At 49.8% G+C, this 24612-nt stretch overlaps 1 protein-coding gene across 4 annotated transcripts in view; it reads left to right on the plus strand.

The window, feature by feature from the left end:
• The window catches only part of suco (SUN domain containing ossification factor), a 29666-nt gene that overhangs the window by 993 nt on the left and 4061 nt on the right, over positions 1-24612 (plus strand). The window contains exons 2-21 of one of the 4 annotated variants that reach the window (XM_048975970.1): positions 12540-12648; positions 12944-13054; positions 13705-13931; positions 14526-14666; positions 14951-15110; positions 16093-16204; positions 16760-16887; positions 17006-17073; positions 17462-17569; positions 17664-17769; positions 18658-18678; positions 18872-18927; positions 19824-19912; positions 20010-20075; positions 20525-20608; positions 22404-22485; positions 22642-23877; positions 23962-24049; positions 24170-24274; positions 24371-24525. In XM_048975970.1, the coding sequence (XP_048831927.1) occupies positions 12540-12648; positions 12944-13054; positions 13705-13931; positions 14526-14666; positions 14951-15110; positions 16093-16204; positions 16760-16887; positions 17006-17073; positions 17462-17569; positions 17664-17769; positions 18658-18678; positions 18872-18927; positions 19824-19912; positions 20010-20075; positions 20525-20608; positions 22404-22485; positions 22642-23877; positions 23962-24049; positions 24170-24274; positions 24371-24525 (3252 nt within the window). The remainder of the gene's footprint in view (positions 1-12539; positions 12649-12943; positions 13055-13704; positions 13932-14525; positions 14667-14950; positions 15111-16092; positions 16205-16759; positions 16888-17005; positions 17074-17461; positions 17570-17663; positions 17770-18657; positions 18679-18871; positions 18928-19823; positions 19913-20009; positions 20076-20524; positions 20609-22403; positions 22486-22641; positions 23878-23961; positions 24050-24169; positions 24275-24370; positions 24526-24612) is intronic. The other 3 variants (XM_048975971.1, XM_048975972.1, XM_048975973.1) reach the window with 3 other exon arrangements.

The raw sequence follows: 24612 nt of genomic DNA on the forward strand, positions 1-24612 counted from the left end.
ATCGGGATCCAGCATTGCTTTCCCCGTAGTTTTCATTAATGCATCATCTGTTGATTTCAGTGACGTTACCGCTCAGTACAAAAAAACCCCATTTGGTTTAAAAGTGAAAGGTGCGTCGCAAACGTTTTTCCTTCCATATTTCAGAGTGTTAACCCAAACCCTTATGTTGTAACGAAGAAAAGTTGTCTTTAAAAACCACCGCGAACCTGTTAATTTCAGAGAGTAACAAAGATTTGTCTTCTCTACGCTGTAATTGATGTCGGATAGGATAACTTTTTTAAAAAAAACTTTTAGAAATGTTAAACTGTTCAAGACACTAAAAGCTTCACCTGGATGTGCATTGGAATAATTCAGGCCAGTTACAACAGATTTAAATAAAAGATTTCCGACAAGCACTGAATCTGTTTTGGATCTCTAACAGTAGGCATAATTGTGCAGTGACCATTTTCGCAATTAATCTCGTGAAATTCATGGCTCTGTCCTGCTGTTTGTCCTCAGAAACCAGTGCAACTCGTGAAAGTGCACATGGGCTGTCATGTGAACAGATACTGTTGTTACCTGTGGCCCTGAAAGAGACTGCTTGTCATGCTTCGTGCGACGGCGGGTCACGGCTTTTAAAAAATGTGCCAGAGTTTCACAGAGTGTTCACTTTCATGATGTATTGTTTCTGGGGTCAGATGTAGGGATACCTGTCAACTGAAGGCTGCTGTTTAGCCAGCCTTGTGTGGGGAGATGCCTTCTTTTAATTTCACCGCCGATTAGACACCCACCTGACTGCTGTCCATAATGCAGACACTGGTGTCATGTAGTGTGACCGTGCTGTTGTGAAGCGAAATGCACTGCGGTGTCTCATCACGGACACACCTGCCCCTTCGTGACTGTTACATTTACACTTAATAGCAATGATCAATTTTGCCTTCCATATTAAATGTGCCCTCGTGTGATGTTGCTGCTAATTACTCTTCGGAGCGATGTAGTCCTTCCTGTTCAATGGGTTTCCCAAATTTAATCAGGTGCTCAGCCAGCTTTGGAAAGCCCTTTAACGTTACAAATGCCCTGGTAGAAAGAAAGGAATGGAAAGTGAGTTTTATTTTAAAATGCCAGTTTGTAGCCGATATCTGTGTGATGGACTAGGAGGGTAATTTCTGTGGATGTATATAACAGTGTGCATAGTGTAAATATCTATACAGACTCTCCCCAGGTTACGTTGAGGTTATGTTCCGATAAACCTGTCGTAAGGCGAAAATATCTTTAGGCAGAAATGCATTTCAGTACAGTACACCTAACATAACAAACATCATAGCCTAGCCTAGCCTACCATAAACATGCTTGGAACACATTAGCATAGAGTTTGGCAAAATCATTAACACAAAGCTTTATTTTATAATAAAGTGTTGAATATCTCACGTAATTTATCAGATGATGTAATGAACGTGCATAACTTTTACCCATCATAAAGTCAAAATATCGTAATATTTATTTTATACCATCTATCTGTTTCTTACTGCTGCGTGCCCATTTATGTCTGCATTTACATTTAAATTAGCAGTTATTTGTGTAATGTTAATGTGTTAATGCTAACCAGCAGATTCTGTGTCCAGTTCTTGGACTGAAACAGCTTCTAAGCCATTATGTTGCTTGTTAGTTGTGCTTTGAGTATTGTGCCTCCGGCGACGTGTTGTCACTCTGTATTGGGTCAAGTATGTGTCGTTCAAACCAACTACCTTTATGATTGGCGGTTCTGAAGGTGCACCCTCCCCCATTGTCCGTTTCTCGCTAAACCTGCTGAAATTCTCTCCTCTTGTTCTGTTTGTGATAAGATTTATATCATCAGCTGCGTGTCTCCACCTAAAATAACAATACAGCTCCCTCACATAAAAGCCCCCCCCCCCCCCCCCCCATAGGAAAAATGACCTTAAGTGCTTGTATGGTTTCCTGACCGTTTAGTCTATAGGAAGCTCCGTATGACTGTGGCACTTTGTGACCGTTGATGTTGTGAAACTACAGACCACTTTGTGCTGCCTCCGTTATCTGCTCTTCTTGGCCGCGGTAAATTGCCACGTTTCAAGCCTGTCTCATCGCCGTTTGTCATTGTGTGGACCTCACGTTTCCTGTTGGGGAACAAGGATCAATAGATGTATATATATTTTTTTGTTTTGAATTTGAGGAGGTGGTGTGTGGTTCATTGGATTTCGACACTGCCAACAACGGGATTTGAACTGGTGACCTTCCGATGACAGACACAGAGTGTTGTCACCATTGGGCGCCTGAGCAAGGCCCTTAACCCTAATTGCAGGGAACATCTAACCCTCCTTTGTCAATTGGGCACTGCTTCGGATAGGTATCTGCTAAATAAATAAAATGTTAGTTGTTTGAAGAATAATAGTATATTCTAATGATTCAGTTTATTTCATCTGAGAGGTGCATTCATTGTTCATTCTACCCTTAGTGTTTATTGTTCGGTGTTTGTTCTTGACTGTTCCTTGTTCTGGCTGTATGCTGCTCCAGAGAAACTATTTTGTTTCATGTGTGTGAACTGATAAAGTGACTTGACTTGGAAAAAGCACGATAAAACCTTTGTCTTTCGTGAGATGTCTCTTAAAGTCCTTAAATCTGCAGCTCAGCTCTGACACTGACTTGCGCTTGTTGACATCAGTGTCGGAGCAGGAACACGTGTGCTAGAGTAAATCGGCGTTGGGCTCCTCTCGCAATTCATGGAGCCATCTGACCTCATCTCCATTCCATGTTGCTTCTATGGATGGTCTGTTTTTAACAGTTATGTGCTGTTGGGTTTGTTGGTCAGAGAAATGTGTGTTGTAGCGTGCGCGTGTCCAGCTTCTCAGAAGCCTCTTTCTGCTGAGAGCTTGCTGTAACCTCAGAATGTCTGTGGTCCTGTACTTCCTTATGTTAGCCTTTGGGGGGTGGGGGTATTGATTTCTTGACCTCCCTCAGCTACCAAACAGCAAGAGGTGGTTATGTGGGGACACTGTCCCAGGAAAAGCTGTAGCAAGGTAGCTCCACTGTGCAGGCTGTTGACCCATGAAGTGCTCCTCAGGGTTTCTGCTCTCACACGGGGTCTGAGTCAGGAGGTTCGGCAGGATCTTCCTGACAGGAGTCTATTGGCTGGAGGAAAATCTATAGATTCATTTAGAGGAGAATCGGCCCATCTGCACGCAGCTCCTGTTTGTTGTGTGTTCCTCAGATCTCCCTGTGAAAGGGCATGTGTCCATCCATCAGCAGCCATGAGCAAACTCAAATGTGTGCTCTTATTTTTAGCATAATGCAGCGTCTGAGTGGCGTGTTGGCGTGTGGCTGCAGATTGCGAGGAATGTCTGTGTCATGAAGTCTGCGGGAATTTCTCCGCAGCTTACTGGGTGAAGGAGATATTTTCACTTTGATGCATGCATTCATGCATGAAAGCCGTAGCGTAAGTCTTTGCCATTTGCTGTAGCGTTCAGGCCTAAGGAGAATGATTATGGCACTGAAATAAAATTAATGTTAAAACATAACGTTGGTTTTTTTTTTGTGTAAGAATAATATCACCATGGTTACCAGGCTTAACCCTGCATCATTTTCTTTATATTTTGTAAAATGAGACGTTGGTTATCCAACCTCATGCCCTTGGCCAGTGTGTAGGGTCTTTCAGTGGCTTCATCCGAGTCATGCAGAAAGATCTGGAATTCTGACAGCTGGATGGAGATATGGACTGGCATGCCGCTGGCCCTGTCTGCCAGTTCTTTGGTGGTTGGTATGGGCATGTGTGCCCTGCTGCACATCCTTAGCCTATCCATTTAAAAACTGAAAAGTCAGAGAAGGCTCTCTGGCAGGTGATGATTTTCCTTACCGCTCTGCTCATAAAGAAGGATGTTTGCAGCTTGATGGTTTAAGATGACGTCTCATCAGGGTATATATTGGTTCTAGTTAAAGTGCTCTGGACTTGGTAGTAGACTAGCTTTTTTTTTGCAGTCCTGACTGTTCATTGTAGTCTCTTCCTCTCCTGTTTGGTGGCCAAACCAATTTTAAAAATAGTTTGTTTGATATACTAGGACAGCACGCAGTGTGCTGTCTTGGCGATGTGATTCTGTTGTAGTTATAGGAATGTGATTTTGGTGTAATAAGTATTGGGGTATTTATGAAGCAAAAAGGAGTTTTATAAATTTCTCACGAACCTGTCTATTATAATGATTATGACTGGTGTCAGAACGCGTGGAGCACTTGTGCAAAAGCAGCAGAGGTAAACTTCAAACTGATTTTTAAACTTCAGTTGGATAATCCTATAAAAGGAATAATAATAAAAATTACAGAGCTAGCTAAGGTTTTTTCCTATGACAGAGTAAAAATGTTTTAGGGAAACTTCAACTCTCTGCATGATAATGTATGTATACAGAATTGAAAGCAAGAAAAAGCCTGATTTCATTCCAGCTTATTAGTGATGTAAAGATTGGACATGCATAACATTCGATGTTGGTATTAATTTCGCAGCCCCATGATACACTACAGACATTCCTCGAAAATACAAAATACCCTGCCTGGCACTCTGATGTCATTCGGTGCCGGTAGCAATCTTTACGCCAGTGGGAAACACCTTGAAGTACTGTACTTTCCCGAAGTACCAAAAGTACGGTACCTGGTGCGATGGAAAAGAGCCCTCAGAGGCCTGAACCAAGCTGCGGGCACCAACACCGATAAAGGGCACTATAGTGGGTACCTAGGTTGGCACCCCTGACTGTGATAACAAGAATCATCAGCGATTGATAACGTTCCTAAGCTCGTGCTACAGGTCTCCGCTGATGGCCCAGTGTGCAGCCTGCTGCTGATTGTGACACAGCTCGGGGTTCGAGGACTGATCTGCTTATTTTCCCCCTGGATATACATCGTACTTCCAGAAGCTTCCCAGTCCTAAATTTACAGGGAAAGACCTGCGTTTCCCCAAACATCTTTCCATCTTCTCTGGCCATGCAGCTGTCCCTCGCATCTCTGTGGGACCCCGACACCGGTGGGCCCCTCTCCCAAGTGCCAGTGGCGGCCCCCGGTACCTCGCCAGGCAAACCCCAGCCTTCGATGGTAACGGTGTGCAGATCAGGGAGGTCTGTTACGGTAACGGAACAGGATGAACTGGTGCTAGGCGCTGAGTGAAAGCTGCTTTATTACGTGCAAATAAAGGCGATTTTATGTTCCAATGAGGCCCTTTAAATCTCGCATTATTAAGTGGCTGTGGTTTAGTGCGCCACACATGGGCTTTTTTTTGTGAATTTCTGGTCCGTACGGTAAGCTCTTCCACATCAGCAGAGCGGGGAGCCATGCTGGCAGTGAACGCGTGAGCCCGTGAGTTTGCCCTTTGACCTCCACACTGGCAGGTTTGCCTGCTGTTCGCCATGTACACTGACTGCCACGCCCCCGTCCCCCCCATGCATTTTGACTGTCACCCTCACCCACTGGATGGGAGGCCTCTCTTTCTGTAATGCCTTTTTTTCCCAGGGGAATTTTTTATTTTTTTTTAACCCCCCAAACCATTGTGCTTGCTGTGAGACTCACAGAAGGGCCTGGGGTTTGCATCCTGCTTATTGGCTTCATCACTCAAGCTGAAGGCAGTGAGTGTTGGGATCCCTAGACAAGGGGGTCTTGGAGCAACTGACCTGTGAGCTGAGGTTGGGGGTCTTTACAGTCTTTACAGTGCATTCCATTCGTTCATTGCAAACACTGACCTCTTCTCCTTTGCTCAGCAGTTGTCAACAAACTGGTTAAGTTTTAGTGCTAAGTCACATTCAGTGATGTGAAACTTTCAGGTTTAAAAGTTATTTAAGGTTAAAAGTTCCATTCTCCAACCAAAGTCATAATCTGACTCTGTGACATGTGTTTGGCAGAGTTATTTTCTCAGTTATTTTCTTAGCTAGACGGCAGGTTAACTCAGCGGCTTGACCAGAAGGTTCCCAGAATCTGCAGGTTGGTATTCCTGTTGAGCTCCACAGCAAAGCTCTTAACCCCGGATTGGTCCAGGGACTGACTTGCCCTGCATTCTCAAAAAAAAACATGCCTTACTTTGGATACGAGTGCTCAGTAAATGTCATGTCGATGTGTAATGTTGATGTGGGGAAAGAAGGATCTGCTTCTCAAATCAATGCGTGAAAATAAAAAGCATGAAATTTTGAGGCGTTAACACCTCTCTAAAGATAATTTATCAGACCCCTGGAATTCTTTACCCCCTGCTTTAAAAGCCCCCCCCCCCCGAAGGGAGCTTTGTGTTCTGTCATTCTTTTGAGTGATTACCGGTGGAGCCAGTCCTCCCAGTCACATGCTGGATTGTGGGGGTAGTGGCAGTCTCGTACCCACCGGGTATTTCTTGCTTCCTTGACCATGATGGTTATTTAGTGTCCCTCAGCTGGACTGGATTGCGCAGGATGAGCTCCATGTGCCCTTGGGATTCAATATTATTGTTATTATGATTATTATTATTGTTATTATAATTTTTGTTATCATTATTCCTCAGAGGGAATCACTCCCAGTCGGCTGTGGAAGTGCGGTCAGGTTTACTTACGCTCCCCCTACTGGCATTCGTGGAAGGTGCCATCTCTGATCCTTCCTTTCCCAGTCCATTGTTTCACGTGTGGGTCCATGTGGACCCCCCCAGCTCTGTGTTAAGCCCGAGGCTTCAGTGTTGGGGGATGGAGTGCAGTTAAGCTCTGGGTCGATGGCATGATGACTGTAGAAGCTCAAAGCCTCTCCACCGTGCAAGTGTTGCAACTGAACTCTGACATGGAAATGCCAGTTCTGTGTTTCTGGGGTGATGCTGGCTTTCAGAGTGATCTGGTTCTCCTGGTGCTGCCCTGCGGTGTTCAGACCTGGAGGAGGTGCTCTGTGTGTTGGTGGTGATGGTGTAAATCATCTGTTGCTGATCATCTAACACTCTGACTGGATCCTAATGACCATGTAGGACCTGAAGATCGTGTTTTGAGAGTTTAGATGTAAGGTGACCTTTTTGGATTCCTTGGAAATGCACCATGTGATCTCAGTCATGGTTTCTGATTGGCTGGTCCTCATGGCCTGGAGGTTTTAACACCATAGACAAGGAAAGTGCTGGGCTTCTGCGTTCTGCACGTACGCCTTGTTCAGTCTCACTCTGTCACGTTGGCGCAGCAGTGCTGAGTGCACCCCCCCTGCCCAGCATAGTGTCCTTTTAGAGCTCCCCGCCCCCCCGTACACTGTGAGGCATGTTATTCTCTGGTTTGAGAACGTGGCGAGCAGCGTGCACGGATCTGAATCATGTTCTGGGGCCGTTTCTGCTCTGGAATTATACAAATCTTTCGGCCTGAGACACCCAGCCCTCTCACCTCGATTAAACTGGGGGGGTGAAACCAGCAGCCCAATCAGACCCCCTCCACGACCGAACTCTCACTCAGGGTCTCTAACAAAGGCTTTTTCAGCCCGGTACTTACGGGAGTAAGATCCTCTCTGGAGAGGCAAGTGCTCCTGTATGCTGTTAAACGCTACACTACTTCCCGTTTTTCCTCTGGCCATTTTTTGACGAAATTGTCATTTTGTTTAATGAAAAATCTACCCTCGTCGTCATTGACATGCTGTCAGTGTGATCTCAGTCTGGGCTGCAGAGCCAGACATTGCCACAACCAAATCCTTACAATTATTCTGGTGGTTTCTCAAAAACGGCAGTATTGATCTTAACCGGAACTAGACAGCTTCATTATACGTCGATTAGTATTAAATCATGGAATGTGTTGGGGTGTCCCACAAGAATGTGCATTTGGGTAAGTTTATACAGCATATTATGCCACTAAAGTGAATTAAACTCACATTTCGTAGTTCATGTGTGTGCAGAATAGGGGGTGGGTATGTGGTTTTAAATATTTATAAGATATGCCTTGTTTTTTTCAGATTTGTTCATTTTGTTCAGACATACTGCATGGTTACTAAAAAGCCTTCTATCCAGATAATTTTGCATGGGGGGGGGTTATGGGCTGTTTAATGGGTTCTTAACCATTTAAATATGCTTGGGGGTGACAGTATGAAATATTCATGTGGTGGTCAGGAACATACTGCAGCATTCATAAAGTAACTTACGACCAGCTGTCTTGGGGGTGTGCTCCTATTGGTTGTTGTGGCCCTGGGCTGCAGATGCATGATGGGTAGCCTCTCAGATGCGTGATGGGTAGCCTCTCGGATGCATGATGGGTAGCCCTCCAGGCTCTCGTCTCCAGATCCACCCCCTTCGTGTGACTCTCTAGAACTGATAGACCCGCCCCTGCCTTTATGCTCTTGGTAGACTGGCATTTGGCAAATGGACGCCCCTCAGCTTGCCCTGACCTGTGGGGGGGGGGGGGAGGGGGGGTTCCTATTTGCTCATCGCTGCATACTGCTGGACCTGGCAATCCCAAGATGATCACATGGGCCTGCAGGCGGCATAGCGGTTAAGTAAGAGGGACTCGAAGCTAAGCGTTTGCCCGTCAGACTCATGAGTGAGGTACTTAACACTTCAAAGCCTTGAATGTTCCTCTAGTATAACCAACGGTGCAGCGTGATTCTAATGGACTGTCAGGTGAGCAATCAGGACCCAGTCTGCAGTTTGTCTTGAGTCATCAGATAGTATCTGACCATGAATTACATCAGCTTTTCTTTGGAGCTTATCACAAAGTAGCTAAACAGCTTCCTGTTCTTCACCTCTTTACCCGCCGCACACGTGTAATGGGCAGGCCGCGTCTGTCTTGGGACTGTCAGTGATTTACGCCCCGCATAGGTGCCAGCGTGTGCGCTTGGCTGGTGACCCGCTCATTATGCAACACCGTCAGGCAGCCTTAGCGCAGCGACTTACCGCGCTTCACTGTTGTTTTTCTGGTCTTCCTGGGAAAAAATTATGAGTTTTTGACGGATCCCCATGCCTCTGGCATCTGTGGTCTCCTTTAATGGTCTCATTTAGGCAGTTTTGCTTCTCAGCACTGGCATCTTAATTGGTCCTGGAAGAGACGGGAAAGCCTGCTGGGTTTAGGTGACCCTCTCCATATTCCTGCTGTGACCAGAGCGCCCAGTTCTTCTTCAGCTTGGCATCCTTCTCTTGCATCTCCACTCAGTCGTTGAGTACCATGCTTAAGTTCAACTCTGTCTGTCAAGAACTGTCACAGTGACTGTATAAAGCAGCGGCAGACAACCCTGATCCTGCAGTGCCATGACGAAGTAGGTTTCCTGTCATACCTGAAGAGTTGCTATCTGCCTGAGATCAGGGGCATCAGAGATGAGGGGCATTTGTTGGTTTTCCACTGGTGTAACAACTGGTACCAGTGCGGAATGATATCACAACGCGAGCCGGGGTATTTTATACTGAATTCGAAAAATGGTTATAGCATATTATATGTACGATGTACGATATTAATACCAACATCGCATGTTATGCACATGCAATTCTTACATCGCTAGGCAGCTAGATTAAGATCAGGCCTATCTGGGGGTCCCCAGGACTGGGTTTGGAAACACTGATCTGGTCGGTGGTCATTTGTGTCCTGATTTCTGTAGTGGACGGTAGTAGGAATGAGGACTGTACTTTTCTGATGGGGGGTTATTTGCATGTGTGTCAGTAAGGAGTCCTTTGCGAAGGGCCCTTTTGTTTACTGTCCTGCTCTCACACGGACGTGATGGTCACAGGCTTGATAAGTGCTTCACGTTTAACTTTGACTCACTGATCCAGGGCCACGTGTCCAGTCCATACGAGGACCTTCAGCATGGAAGGAGGTACATATAGGACAAGATTCAGACAGCCTGACGTTATCACGCCCCGACTAGTGATTGTTGGTTTGGGATCCGCACGCACCATGACCACTCCCCAGCCCGACTGGAAGCATTCTGAAGTTCCCGTGACTGTGACATTGACGCTCGTTTGATTGTGCTCACGAAGATGACCCAGGAACACGGCGTTTATCTGCGCAGTGCTAGGTGTCACCTTTGTAAGTTGATCTGGACAGTACGCGTCTCTGAAATCCCGGCCGGAATGTCGGGAATCGCCCCCGCCTTACTCATTCCGCTGATCGCCCTTGTTTCTAACTCTGACATTTTGATACTGTCCGTGTTGTTAAAAATCATGCTGAATTTTTGTTCTTTCCAATGCAAATATAATAAGATCAGCATGAATCTTCATTGATCCCAGGAAATTCTTGTACATACAGCAGCAATGATTTAATGCACACAAAACAAGTGCAAAAATGGTACAAATGGTATAGACAAATAACCAGTACAAACAACATTCTGAATGTTTTATATAATGTATAGTGTATATATAAATATATAATGCACACACACATTTGTTTGGACAATGAGTTTCTGTGTTACTTGTCAGATGAAGCAGGGAGTCGTCACATTGTGTCTTCACGCACTCAGTTCTTTGACGAATGCCATGTTTTGCATTGTCCTTTATCTCCTTTGTCTCCTATCTTGGCATTTCAGGGCTGAAGTCTTTGTAATTAAGCTGTTGAGTGAGTACATGCAGGCTGGGTGTATGTGGGGAACGCTCCAGTTGATCTGGGGGTGTGTCGTTTTGGGGATCAGCGGCGGACAGGCCTAAGCCCCTGACAGCTGGTCATCCACAATGCCGCGTCAAGGTGAACGTCTCCGGTTTCATGCTAATGATGGCGGTGATCGCGGAGCAGGCTGCCGCTGGCGTGTCAGAGCTTCAGAGGATTGCCCCACCCCTGCCCCCCACCCCCCATGTCATGAATGCATGTGGGGGAGGTGTGTTTTCTATTCTAATTGTAAGTAGTAAGCATTCTCACAATTCCTGTCACGGAGTGTTGGCAATACAAGGAAGTTCTTAAAACCCTCCTATAATAAGCATTTCATTCAGTTTATTGTTAAGCTATGTTCCTGATTTCTATAATGAAAGTTTTAACTATGTTAACTTGCTAAATGTATATGTTCAACAAAATTAAGCCTAATAGCGTACAAAGAGTGCTCAGAGTTTTTTTTATTATTATAGAATTTGTCCAGATTTAAAATAAAATATTTAAGCATGATACATTAATATTACTCTTCGGATGGGTTAGGGCAACCTTGGCAAATGCTGAAGGGTTAAGATCACAGTATGGGGGTGTCAGAATTTAGGAAACTGTTCTTTGCTTTGTAATGAGGCTCTGATGGGTGCCGAGCTTCATGTGTCGTAGGAGAGCCCAGAACTCCAGCCCGACACCATTTCCACTGGCCGACGTCTCACAGGAAAACCGCAGGAGGACAGGCCTCATCCTGAAATGAACAAGGCGGTGCTTTTACTGGAATTCATAAGACACTTTGTAGTTGTTTGTGTGTGTTTTTGTGAACAGGGGGGCGATTCAGTCACAGTTCTCTATATTTGTATGAGTGGAGATTTCTCAAATTTCACGTGGAGGTGATTCGTTGTCTTGCTGTCTTCTGATTGATGGCGTTTGTTGACATTCTTATTAACATTTAATGTTGTACGTTACTGATCATGGCTGCGCAGCCAGCTGATGAAGATGATGATTTGACATGTCAGGCTTGCCACGCTATACCATTCAAGATGCCGCAAAAAACGCATAAGCTAAAAATATACTATTACTACATATGCAAGAGCACATGCTACATAAACAAAAAGATTGTTATATAGTTTTGTTGTACGTCGTGTTTTTTTCCCCTTATGTTTTCCGTCTTTTGCTGATGTTTGCTCCCCCCCACACCCCTTGCAGCCGCTGGCCGCCCATTCCTATGTGACCCTCTTCCCCTGCTCTTGTGTTCCCCGGAAGGATCATACCAAATGCGCTTCACGGGGGGGTGTGACGTGGAAATCTCTCGGCAGGCTCCCATCCAGATGCTCCAGCACACCGCTCTGTGAGAGGTGGCCCCCAGCCAGATTCCGGAAGCTCCACGTCACTTTGGTTTTAACCTCCCCAGATAAGATATCGGATAGGCGGTGCCTCCCTGTGGTCGCAAAACTGCTGACCTCCCCCCGTGATGTTTGCTGATGTGTCTCCTCCAGACTTCTCTTATTAGCTTTCAGTTTGGGTTAAGGAGCAATATTTGTGACTGTCGTCTCAAAAGCATTCAATAATGCCAACTGTCCAGAGTTCACCAAGACACCTCCTATTGTAGGTACACTTATATGATGTTTCTGGGCCAGGCAGTGTTGTGCTTTAGGTGCCCTGTAAGTCAGATTTTGCAGACTTAAGGATTTCAATTCTGAGGGGCGTTTCGTGCTCCTATGGAAAAACCCCTCTGTTTTGGTTTCACTGCCTTGATGTCAGGAGGGCGGTATTGGTGGGCGACCTGGAAACCTTCCGAAGCTCCTAGACTGGGCTTGGTCTTCTGCCAAGAGAGATGATCTCGCAGCTGTCCCTACTGTTCGAACCCCATCCGAGGCCACTGTGACATTCATGTCCCTAATACGACAACACCTACTCGGTCCCCTCTCTCTCAGCATGTGCAGGCTTCGCTTCCTGGTGACCTTCAGGCTCATGCTGAAGCTGCAGGCCTTGGTTTTGGTCTCCTCCATGGAGTCAAGGAAGTCTGGATGCTCACATCTCCTCTGATTCCTACAGGTACGCCGGTCATCATGTCCACTGCTCAGAAGAGACTCCTGGTGGCTCAGTACTACCTGCGCCGGATCGTATCCCTGAGGAGAAGCTGGAGAAGGTCTCTGATGACCAGGTAAGCCAACCCCCCCCTCCCCTCCCCCACACATGGTCCTGCTGGACCCCTGTTTCCTTTGACCTTTGGTTTTGGCCGACACACATCCTGTTCTGTGATAGTTAATGAAGAAGGAAAAAGGCTCTCCAGCAAACATGGCTGCTTTGTTGTACGACAGAGGTTGCAATGCTTACAGTGTTCATTGCCGTGGAGGTGATCCGTACCTCTGAGAAGGACTCTCGGCTCCCCGTCAGTTCGTTCGGTTGGTGATCCGTTTCGGGGGAGGCGCTGTGGGTGACCATGTGACTGATTTCAGCAGGGTGAGGAGGAGTGGCCCAGCTACATCGAGTCGTCATACGACGTGGGGCTGGAGACGGAGAGGACTTCACTGGAGATGTCAAGACGAGGGGACGTGGAGAGAGATCAGGTGCCGTGAAACTATCTCCCGGGAATTTCGTCGACGTGATGCAGTTGGAGATGCAGGGAACGCTGGCTAATGTATCGCTATTAGCCAGTGTTCATTAAAAATATATATTGACGTTGGTCTAATGTGTCAATCTTGGCCGATATTGCAGGCTGAAATTTAGACTTCGGCTAATATTCAAAGTTAGCGGCAAGAGAGCTAAAGACACAACTACTAAAATAATGGAGATGATGGCACTGGACGATCAGCCATTTTCCATAGTAGAAGACAAGGGAATTTTTGGCCTATTTGTCTTTTAGACCCTGGTTGCAGTCTCCCAAGTCTGCCCTACTTCTCTCTCGTCTCACTGCCTGCATTATATGATGCGGCTGCTACACACATTCACAGGATCTTAAGAAGTGACATCACCGACATCAGTTTCACTACACATTAGTTTAGCTCAGCAGTTGGCTGATTGTCAGTATCGATAATGAGCCAAAAATATATCGCTTCTCAGTATGGGCCACGTTTTCCTCATTGGTGCACCAGTAGGTGTTATGTTTTAGACAGCACTGATGTTGAAAGAGCCCGACGGTCTGCATCCACGTAGACCAGCTGCTCGCCGGCTTGCTTGTGACTCTGCCGATGTGACTGGACTGTGTTTCCTGGGTCAGACTGTGAAAACGAAGGAGCCAGACACGCTGACCGAACCGGGCCCGGCGAGCGACGCCGAGCCGGCACCAGAACCCGAGCTCCAGCTGGCGCCCGAGCCGGCCCCCCAAGGAGACTCGGCTCCTGCCACCAGTGCCGTTTCCGCTGATGCACCTGCGGACCCCCACGGGGCCCCCGAGGACGTTGCAGCCACGCCTACCTCACAAGTGACCCCCGCCTCGCCATCGAGGTGAGAGCCACGAATCGGTCTGGCACGTGGGGGGCTTGGGCTCACCGGGGCGTGGCTGCTGGTTCCGTTATCCCGGTGTAATACGGACACCTGCACTTGGAGGTGACCCTTGGCGCTCAGCCCTGAATGCGCCCTGGTGACCTCGTTACGGATCCATTCTCCTAACAGTTGTTTCCTTTTCAGCTCCATCAGCGGTTTTTCTTTCTCTCTTTCTGGTTTTGTTTTCACATCTGGGGCCCCCACCCGGCCCCCCCTTCTGCTCACAGTTTCTCCTTACTGAGCCACGCAGCGTTCATGTTCCCAAACCCTCCTGAGCTGGAGTGGCGCCGTGTCCGGCCTCTGTTCGGCACGCGTGAGGACTGCACATCTGCTTTCTGGGACGTGAAGGACATTGTCTGGCCGCTGGGCCGCCCGCTGTGCTCCCACACAGCTTCAGAGGGACCCGCTCGGTCCTGCCACAAGCTCCAGGCTCTTTGTGACTCTTGCCGGGGTTCTGATCCCGCCTTCCCCCTGGCCGCGCCGACGCCTCCGTCCCCCCCAGTACCCCCTGCCACGGCAGCCCCCGGTAAACGGCCTGTCGTTTCTTTCTCCCAGTTCGATAGAGGTTCCCAGTGCCGATTGCCCTGTAGGCGGCTCGGTTGACGCCGAGCCGCCGGCCACCGACTGTGAGGTCACAGCGCCCCCTGTGGCGCACCTCCCCAGCGCCCCTCCTGCCTTTGACGGCCCGCTCGCCAGGTGAGTCCCGGACGGGCTGCGGCGTGGCACATGCAGGCCCTGCCCCCCGCCGCCCTCGCTGGTGTGCTCTATCCGCTGCGCTGAGCTGCAGGCCGCCTGCCTCACCGACACTGCACTCAGACGTGGCTGCTCTCTGCTCCCATCAAACTGAGCCTGTCTCTGCTTCTCCAGCATTCTTCTGTTCTTCATTTTAGCTACAGACTCACTGACTTTATGCATCTCCTTTTTCCTCCTCCCTCCCTCTCTCTCTCTCTCTCTCTCTCTCTCCTTCTTTCTCTCCTCAGCCTGGACGTGGATTACATAGACAACGCCTCCAGTGCCCTGGGCCCGGAGAGTGGGACCAGGCAGCCCCTGGACTTCCTCCCGGATGCAGAGCAGGCTCTGCCGGAGCTGGACCAGGGTGGGGACACCTCCCACGAGCTCGAGGAGGAGGAGCAGGAGCAGGTGTGAACGTCTCCCGGCATCACTCTGCGTTGGGGTGTCACGTCACTCTCGTGCTGCTCGTTAAGCCGTTCAGAGGAACCGCCCGGAGAACCTGTCAGAAGGACTGTCCCGACTTGTCGCCGGTGTTTTTGAGATGGTAGCAGAGGATCCAGTTGTTAGCATTATGTCGCAGTTAGGGTTTCCATGGAAAATTTCAGAAAGGACTGTGGTGGGATGATGTAGGGCTCGGTCTGTCAGGACACTGTGTCTGTGAGCAGAAGGTCACCGTGATGTCACCGGGGGGCCCCGGTGATGGAGGTCCTCGTTGCCAGAGAGACGGTGCGCATACCAGTCAGCCGGGGCTGTGTCTAAATATTTAATTAAATTAGACTGATATTAAATATTTAATGAATCTTTTCCTCCTTTCCCATAGTTTCTATGTGCCCTTTTTGTGGTGTTAAGTCTTTCACAGAGACTGTCTGTCCTGAGCAGTGTTTGCCCACAGGCCACCCCCACTCCCCCAGCACCCCCCAAATTTTTGATGTGCTTTCAGCCAATGAGGAGCTGGGTCTGCACTACCCCTAAGTGCCCCCCTCCCCCCCCCCACTAGACACACACTTTTTCTGCAAACATTGCATATCGCTAACATGTTTATATTGCACTATAAGATGACTTTGCGTCGCATTGTTTACCTATTTGTCATAACAATTGTACTTTGACTTATCTTGAAGCACCTCAATTTGCATTTGTTTTGTGATGGATTTGTGTTTACTGGTAACGGGAAGGACATGCAGAGTGAGATTTCCTTTGCATAGTGTGACTGACTCTTTTTACTCTGCAGATGACAAACTCTTGAATTCCGAATGTTCATTTCCCAGAATGCTATATATATATATATATATTTTACATACTTCCCTGTCCACTATTACCGGTAATCGCTCTGACACACTAATGGTCTGCTGTTTGCACATCAGAAGCTAATCCTCTGCTCATCCTGCGGCAGGCTGCAGATGTCCCTGTGGCCAAGGAGACAGACCCCTCTGTGCCAGGCAAGGAGGACATCCCCACCTTTGATGAGTGGAAGAAGAAGGTGATGGAGGTTGAGAAGGAGAAGAGTAAGTGGGTGGTGGCTCTTTGCTGTCCTGACTCCCGGTGGGGTTGGCTGGGGAGGGGTGCCATTTCCTAGGACCCTGGTATGGCAGCAGGGGACCCTGGTATGACAGGGCCTGAGTGTCAGCGGAGAGAAATGGAGCATGCATGATGCCCATTGTGTCAGGGGGATTCGGGGAGAATGCATGGGAGGCTAATGGACTGGTCCACTGGAGCAGAAATGGGGGTGTCAGATCATATCTCTGAATACGCTGTCACCATGGGACAGGCCCAGTCCAACCTGCCTGGGGGGAGGGTGATATCCTGAAACTTTGCAGGAAGAGATACCGTAAGTGCCAAGACACCGAGGGAGGGGTCAGCCAGGTTTAGTGTGCCTCTGTGTTCAGTGGTATTACCTCACAATAGACTATAGACCCCTGTTCCCCACATATAAGATAAGAGTCGTCTTTACAGCCCCCCACCGGCAAGACACACAAGTATTCATGGGATACGTTGACGATGGGCTGCCTGTTTATGCATCACCCCTGAGTCTATATGCCCCCCCCCCCCCCTCCCCCCAGGTCAGTCTCTGCACACCACCTCCAACGGGGGTCCCCACTCGGTGAAGAAGGTTCAGAAAAACTTCAAAAATAACTACGCCTCTGTGGAGTGTGGGGCCAAGATCCTGTCGGCAAACACAGAGGCCAAGGTGCGTGTGCAGCCTGCAGGGGGCGCCGGGGAGGCACCGGGAGAGCGGGTGGGGGGATCCGCGGACCGCTCCCTGTTCATGATGATTGTCTCCTCTCACTCTGTCCTTGTCATCGCAGAGTACCTCCGCAATCTTGATGGAGAACATGGATTTATACATGTTAAACCCGTGTAGCACCAAGATCTGGTGAGTCTAAACAATGTGTGTGTGTGTGTGTGTGTGTGTGTGTGTGTGTGTGTGTGTGTGTGTGTGTGTGTGTGTGTGTGTGTGTGTGTGTGTGTGTGTGTGTGTGTGTTTATGAGATTTATATAAAAGAGAACCTGCTATTTTGATGTGGGTCCATTTTTTCGGTCCCACGGCTGGGATTCAGGTTATGTCTATAGACATGAATGCAAGGTCCCCACAAAGATATGAACACAAACATAGCTGGCATACTCCCCTCGCCCAACGGCAGCTGTTTCTGTACCACCTGGGAAAAAGGGGGACTGGACTTTTTGGGGGGGTGGCTGGGGTGGGGAGCCTTTCTGTTGGATGTCATGACTGTCGTCCCCCCACAACCCCCCGCCCGCCTCAGGTTCGTCATAGAGCTCTGCGAACCGATCCAAGTGAAGCAGTTGGACATCGCCAACTTCGAGCTGTTCTCCTCAACCCCCCGAGACTTCTTGGTGTCCATCAGTGACAGGTCAGGCGTCCTTCGATGGCCTTCTGTTGGGGCTGGGCGGGTTTGCGATTCTCTGCATTCGTCCAAAGCCATTGTTACCTGCTCGCACCATCAGGTACCCAACCAACAAGTGGATCAAGCTGGGCACCTTCCATGCTCGGGACGAGCGCACCGTCCAGAGCTTCCCATTGGATGAGCAGCTCTACGCCAAGTACATGAAGGTGAGGCCTGAGGTAGTACAAGACTTCCCGATGGAGTTACATGTTCTGAGACGTGACATATTGAGAGACTTGAGGATTCTCCATGGAGGACACGCGGTCATGGACCTCTTGAGGAGTAGCACGGTCCTTCTGGGTCTCCTAAGGAGCTCCTTATTCCCACATCTGTCTGCATAGGCTGGTGACTTTCCCCTAAAAATAACGGGACCTGGCGTCCTGCAGCAAACCTGGAGCCGATCCATGACCCGAAGTGCTTCGGGAAAGTGCTCGCTCCCGTTTGTGTGTGCCGCCCGGCAAAGAGCGTTCCCGGTCACCGCGCCGGAGGGTGTTTGGCTCGTGCTCCATGGCCGTGCGCATATTCCATGCTGGATTTACAGACATCAGGGCATGTAGATCTACAGGCGTCCCCACACTCATCGGCGCTCCTGTTACCCCTGTCAGTGTGGCTTTTCCGTTTCCTGCAGGAGCCGCCTTCTGTTCTCTATTTATCTGCTACACACCTGTTTGCTTAAAATAATAATTACAGTATAATTCACTGTCAAAGTGTGAAAAGTGAAGGTAGCAGTTGGAGTGCAGTTGGTAGGCTGCCCCAGAGCAGTTCTGCGATCTATGTGCCAGTTGATGTATCAAAACGCATCGTGCCCCCCCCAGCCCGGGGGGCGGGGGTGATCTGCCCTTTCCAGTTCTCTAGGCCTGTGTCGTCTTGCTCAGGTCCAGAACGCCTTCATTCTAACTGGCTGCTTCTGTCCGATTCTGCATCTTCTGTAAACGTCTCATTCTCGGAGAGCCAGATCACTCGGCTTGGCGGTATCTGTCTGGTCTTTTGTAACCGACTGCTGTCTCTCTCTCTCTCTCTTTCCCTCTGTCTCTCTGCTGTTCCTCTTGCGTCAGATGTTCATCAAGTACATAAAGGTTAGCCTTCTCCTCTCTCACCCCTTCTGGGTGCATGGTCCTGGGTTCAGGGGGCTTTGTTGGTGATGCAGTACTGTGGTTACACCGAATCGATCACGACCCTGCCACACACCCTGCTTTCTGTCCTTTGCTGAGTACCACTTTGGCGGCTTTGAATCTCTTCTTAATCTCTCTCACATCTCTTGGTCTTCAGGTGGAACTGCTGTCCCACTTTGGGTCTGAGCACTTCTGCCCGCTGAGTTTAATCAGGTAAGCCCGGACTGCTGACGGAATGTTGCGATTTAAGACGGAAATAAAGCAACTAAAATGCAGGTGATTATTCGTAAATGATGGTCTAATGGATTGTTTTTGTGTGATGACTTTGGTTAGAGTTAGGCTTCGAGATCTTTTGGAATGCTTACCTATTCAGCCACACTTGGGTACAAAAGGCAAATGATGCTACAGATGGTGGAGAAGGAGACAGGACATGCATGATGCCGCAGACAGTGCAAAAACAGTACAGATAGTGCAAAAGTAAGATGATCAGTGCTAGACATAAGCAGACAATAAGCGGATAGTGATTCCTAGTCCTTAAAATGTCAGAGATCGGCAGAGAGGGGCTTTGCCCCACGGCTGCTGCCGTCGTCGGGGTTGCACGTCACGGCATCTGTGCTGCGCTCTGCCGTCTCCGGACACGGTATCGGTAAATGCGGAATTCGGCACGTAACGTTATTTGAGTGCAGTTTGAGGGCAGCGTGCCTGAAGGCTTTGCCACGGCTCCATAGCTGCAGTTAATTTAGACTGTGAGGGCATGCAGAGTGGGGGGGGGAGGTGTGTGATGTGAACAGGGGCCCGCCCGACTCTTCAGGGCTGCCCTTGGCCGCATGCCCAAAGCCTTCGACAGACTTGGCGGTAATTATTCTCCTGCCGCCAGTTCCTGCTCTGCCCCCCCCCCCCCCCCCCCCTCGGTCCCTGGGGGCGACTGGGGCCACAGAAAACCACAGTGGCTGTACCTCAGTGGCCAAAACTCTGACTGCAGAGACCAGCGTTTAAAATGCTAAAGTGTAGAAAAGATCCACTCATAAAGAGCAGAGTTGTTAAAATGGCAGGGGGCCTGAAAGTCACCCCCTCCCCCATGTAGTTTGACCTCCCCTCCCCCTTGACAGGGTGTTTGGTACCAGTATGGTTGAGGAGTACGAAGAGATCGCAGAGCCCCAGTACGCGGAGAGACTGGAGTACCCGGACGAGGATTACGGTGAGAACGCCTCTGCATCTCAGCTGCTAGCCTCTGAAAGGCCCTCCGTCCCATTAGTGGGAGTTAGCAGCTGATCCGCGGCTCTCTGACCCCACAGATTACCCCCCCGGCTACGTGCCGACCGAAGACAAGGCCTCCAAAAACCTGCTGGGGTCAGCTACCAGTACGTACGAGTGGGCTCTCCGCCGAACACGACCCGCAGAGCACGCTGTGCTTCAGATACGGATAAAATGGCTGGATGTCTTAATCAAATAGTACGTGTTCGGATTCGAACAAGGTGGGAACGGAGCTCCAAGCTGCCAAATGAGCAGCCTGAGGCAGCTACCATGTTCATTGGGGGGGGGGGGGGGGCATTGCTAAAGGCACACTGGTCTGGCTGTGTTCACCTTCAGAGCCTCCCAGGGGGGCGGTCCCATTGCGGGGCTCCTATTGGCTGAGGACGCCTCACGCCCAGCCCTACCTCCCTCTCAGGCTGTTTTTACAGCATTACTCTGTCAACCCAAGAAAAAAAATCAAATCCAGGCTAACCACAGGCCTCAGTGTGGGGCCCCTCTTAGTTTACCAAGTTGGGGGCGGGGGTCGTCTGTTCATTCCTCCTCATTCTCCCCACAGATGCCATCCTGAATATGGTCAACAACATTGCAGCCAATGTTCTGGGGTCGCGCCCGGAGCTGGAACCGGCGGCCGGATCTCAGGGTTCGTACGCCAGCCCTCTAAGCACACCTGGGTCTAAATGGCCCCTGAAACGATCCGTCTGAGCGCGACGGCCTTTGTGGGCTTCTGGGCTGCTGCCCGTTCTTCATTCCGTGAAGGCGATGCCGTGGCGTGTAATACTCCTCCTGAACGCTATCGCTGGCAGGATCTGAAACAGCCTGCTGGTAATATGCCGTACTTCCTCATCCTGGCTATGGGGAAATGTCATTGTTAGTCGTTGTGGAACCAGCTTTGGGTGATTTTCCTGACCGTCCGCCTGGTTCTTTGCTGCTGAGAAGCAATCCGCCATTGTTATGGTAACATGGAGGCATGTGTGCTTAAGCTGACCCCAGGTCAGATGTGTGACTGTAAGCTCTTGTGGGGAGGCTGCAGGTTTCGCCTTGATCTGTTTACAGACATGTCATTGTATACTGACACCAGCGTGTTTTTGAGCGTGACGATTCAGTGCCAGTTTAGCTTGGTCCCTGTCAAAGTGAAGAATTCTGGGAAAATGCGAGAAGGAGTTTGGTTTGCTTTCTAGGAACAGCGGGTGTCGTCACAAGTGAGCTGTTTGCACAAAAGCCCCTGAGCTGCGAGGTTGTGAAAGTACAGACGCTCCCTGGGTTACGATGGTTCTTCTTATATCCTCTTGACTTTACGCTAGATAAATGTTTTTCACTTAAAATACTTTATTCAATAAATGACAGTATTCAATGCTTTATTATAAAATAATAAAGCTTTGTGTTAATGATTTTGCCAAACTGTAGGCTAATGTAAGCATGTTTAAGGTAGGCTAGGTTAGGTGTACTGTATGAACTCTCTGGGGTCTAGAGGTAGGGAACACACTTTGACTGGGGCATGGGCACACATTTCTTTAAATATCATTAACTTAATTCATGGCAAATAATTTCCTATATATTTGTTTTGGCATTACACTCATCTTACTTTTAATGTATATTGTAAATATGTCAGATTTTTGTTAACTTTGTAATTTGACATCAAAGTATAGACATTGCAAAATGCAGTTTGGAACACTTGCAGAAATATTATAAAAGTTCATAGTAAGCAGTGTTGGAAGCTTGTTTTGATCCCAGATATCTGATCACCAAAGTCTTGGCTACATGAAGATGACTAAATGGTGCAGTTGCAACATTCAGTTGGATAAATAGATAAGAAAAACCAAACTCATGTCATTATTTCTGGGCTCCTTTCATTGAATATATAGGACCTTTCACACCTGGCCACACCCCCCCCCCCCTTTTATGGTGCTGATGGGGATGTATCTGGATCGCGTTTCACCATTGTGGTGTTCATCTAATTACCATGCGAATAGCGATCTTCAGGTGAGGGCGGCACTACACGCCCCCGATGCAGGTAAAACAAAGAAAGGTGACATGCTTTCCTTTTTTGCCGAATTAGGCTAATCTTAAAAATTTTAATACTTCCAACAATTGCCATTTTGAAAAGAAGACACATTACAGATTTAGTCAGTGTTTTTTTTTTCATGATTCTACATGAAGATTTGAGCGAGATATAAACTGAAATGGACGTGAAAAGTGCGCTGCCTCTCTGATGACGCACTCCACCCCAGAGGGTTAGTGGGAAACAGACCACGATAGCGGTGCTCAGCTCCGCGCTTTTATTCTCGATCCCCCACGCAGAGTTAAATAGGCCGCTTTGTTACTACAGAGGCAGGGAAACTTTCACTCATGCTTCGTGACTAAATCTAACAATATAACAATATAGCTTGAAGCAATAAGCTAATGAATATCACCACCTCCCCCCCCACCCCCCACAGCGAACTCCTCCAGGGAAGCAGAAAACATGACGAGCACGTCTGGGGGCTCCGAGCTCCTGCCCACCCCCTCGGCTCTTCCAGGGTGGGTGCCTCGTTCTACCATCACACATTCTCACCTGCTCTCCTTCAGTGTACTCTGTCGTTACAGCTCACCTCTGCATCGCACCGAACCTCACTGGGGGCATGTAGGCATGTGTTTTGATAGCCAGATGGTTTTCTTTGTGCCCTCTGCCACCAGGCTGGAGACCCTGGAGCTGGAATCCGCTAGTTCTGTGGAGGACCCAGGGGGCACTGCAGAGGGCTCAGGGGGCACTGTGGAGGAGTTGGCCACTCCGGCGCCCCCGGAGGAGAGCCGCATAGTGACGCTTGTGCTGGAGGAGGAGGAGGAAGAGTTGGAGCACAGCCAGTCCACCGTCACCCTCCTCGGAGCAGAGGAAGAGGAGGAACGAGGGGAGGATGAGTCAAAGGGGCACAGCTTGGACCCAAGGCAGCTGTCCAGTCTGTCCTGCGCTGGTACCCTGCTGGAGTACCTCCACCGCCGGTGCTCTGCAGCACATGCACCACGCCGATTGCACCCAGCGCGTCGGAAAGTGAAGGCAGATCAGGATAACGCCCGCACCAGCCCGGTACCAAGCCCTGAACCCGTCCCCACGCCGACCCAGGAGCTCCCCGCAGACCCCGTCCCACAGACGGAGCGCCCCTCGTCCAGGGAGGAGAGTTCCATTTCCATGGAGACCACTCCCACATTGGCCGCTGAAGGAGCCGCAGATCTCGTCACCGTGACTGAGCTGCTGGAGCCCAGCCACTCCTTGTCGCTGCCTCCGATCAGCTTTGTGGACTCCGCTGTCCCCACGGTGTCTCCCGCGGAGGACATCCTCGAGCCGTCGCGGGGTGATGAACTACACACAGATCCCCGTCTCCTAGACATTGTCTCCGAGATGCAGGACGAGGCGACGAAGGGCCCCCCTTCCGGCGGTGGGAGCCCCAGTTGGTCCAGCGCGGTTCCCACAGCGGACCTGTCTGGGCTCGAGAGCGACTTCATTAAAGCGGAGCTCCCGCTCCTCCCCATGGTGGAGCCACCTGCCTCGCCAGCCCTCACGGCCACAAAGCCGCTGGAAATCAGCCCCCCCACCGATCTCCTGGGTTCCCCGGCAGAGTCGGATGCCGACAGGCCATCCGTGGGTGAACCCCAGAGAACCACCCCACTTGCGTTGCCTCCAGAGACATCGTTGCTCCCCCCGGAACCAGGGGAGGAGGCTATCCTGGTGGCCCAGGGTGGGGCCCAACTACAGCGCTCTGCCACCGACTTCTACGCCGAACTGCAGAACTCTTCCGAGCTCAGCTACGGTAACGGCAACCAGGTTCACGGCTCCAACCAGAAGGAGTCTGTCTTTATGAGACTCAACAATCGCATCAAGGCACTAGAGATGAACATGTCACTCAGCGGCCGGTACCTGGAGGAACTCAGCCAGAGGTGAGTGTGTCCTCTTTGTCCCGCCCCCGCAGCCCGTGTGCGTGTCTATGCTCCTGTCTAACCAGGAGCCATCGGTTGATCCAGGTACCGAAAGCAGATGGAGGAGATGCAGAGGGCCTTCAACAAGACTATCATCAAGCTGCAGAACACCTCCAGGATCGCGGAGGAGCAGGTGATTTTTGTCGTATCCCCCCCCCCCCCCACTTCCTGTTGCTTTTCTCATGCCTACAAAGTCATCAAAGGAATGAATGACTGACTGTGGAGGAATGCATGCTGGCTCCGCCCTCCTCAGGACCAGCGGCAGACAGAGTCCATCCAGACTCTGCAGAACCAGCTGGAGAACATCACACAGCTGGTGCTCAACCTGTCCATTACAGTTGGCAAGCTTCAGAAAGAGGTGAGGGCGCCCGCGGGCTCCTTTTCTGCCAGTAGCCAAATCGCCTGACGTTTCATGGCCCCATAAATGCCAACTGCTCTGGGTATCACCCTGCAGGCAGCAGACCGGCAGAGTTACCTGGCTGTCTCCCTGCTCCTCTGCCTGTCCATCGGGCTCCTGCTGTGCCTCCAGTGTTGCCGAGGAGCGGCCCCCCCTCCTGCGAGCTCGGGCCCCCCCATGCCCAAGATCAACCACTACCCCAGCCCCAAGAGGTACTCTTTGAGCTTTCATGAGCTCTTGGAAAAGAATGTTTTTCATAATTTTCAAGCGGCCACCCCCAGCCTGACCTCCCCGATGCA

Source organism: Brienomyrus brachyistius, chromosome 15, assembly GCF_023856365.1.
Source record: "Brienomyrus brachyistius isolate T26 chromosome 15, BBRACH_0.4, whole genome shotgun sequence".
Taxonomy (NCBI): domain Eukaryota; kingdom Metazoa; phylum Chordata; class Actinopteri; order Osteoglossiformes; family Mormyridae; genus Brienomyrus; species Brienomyrus brachyistius.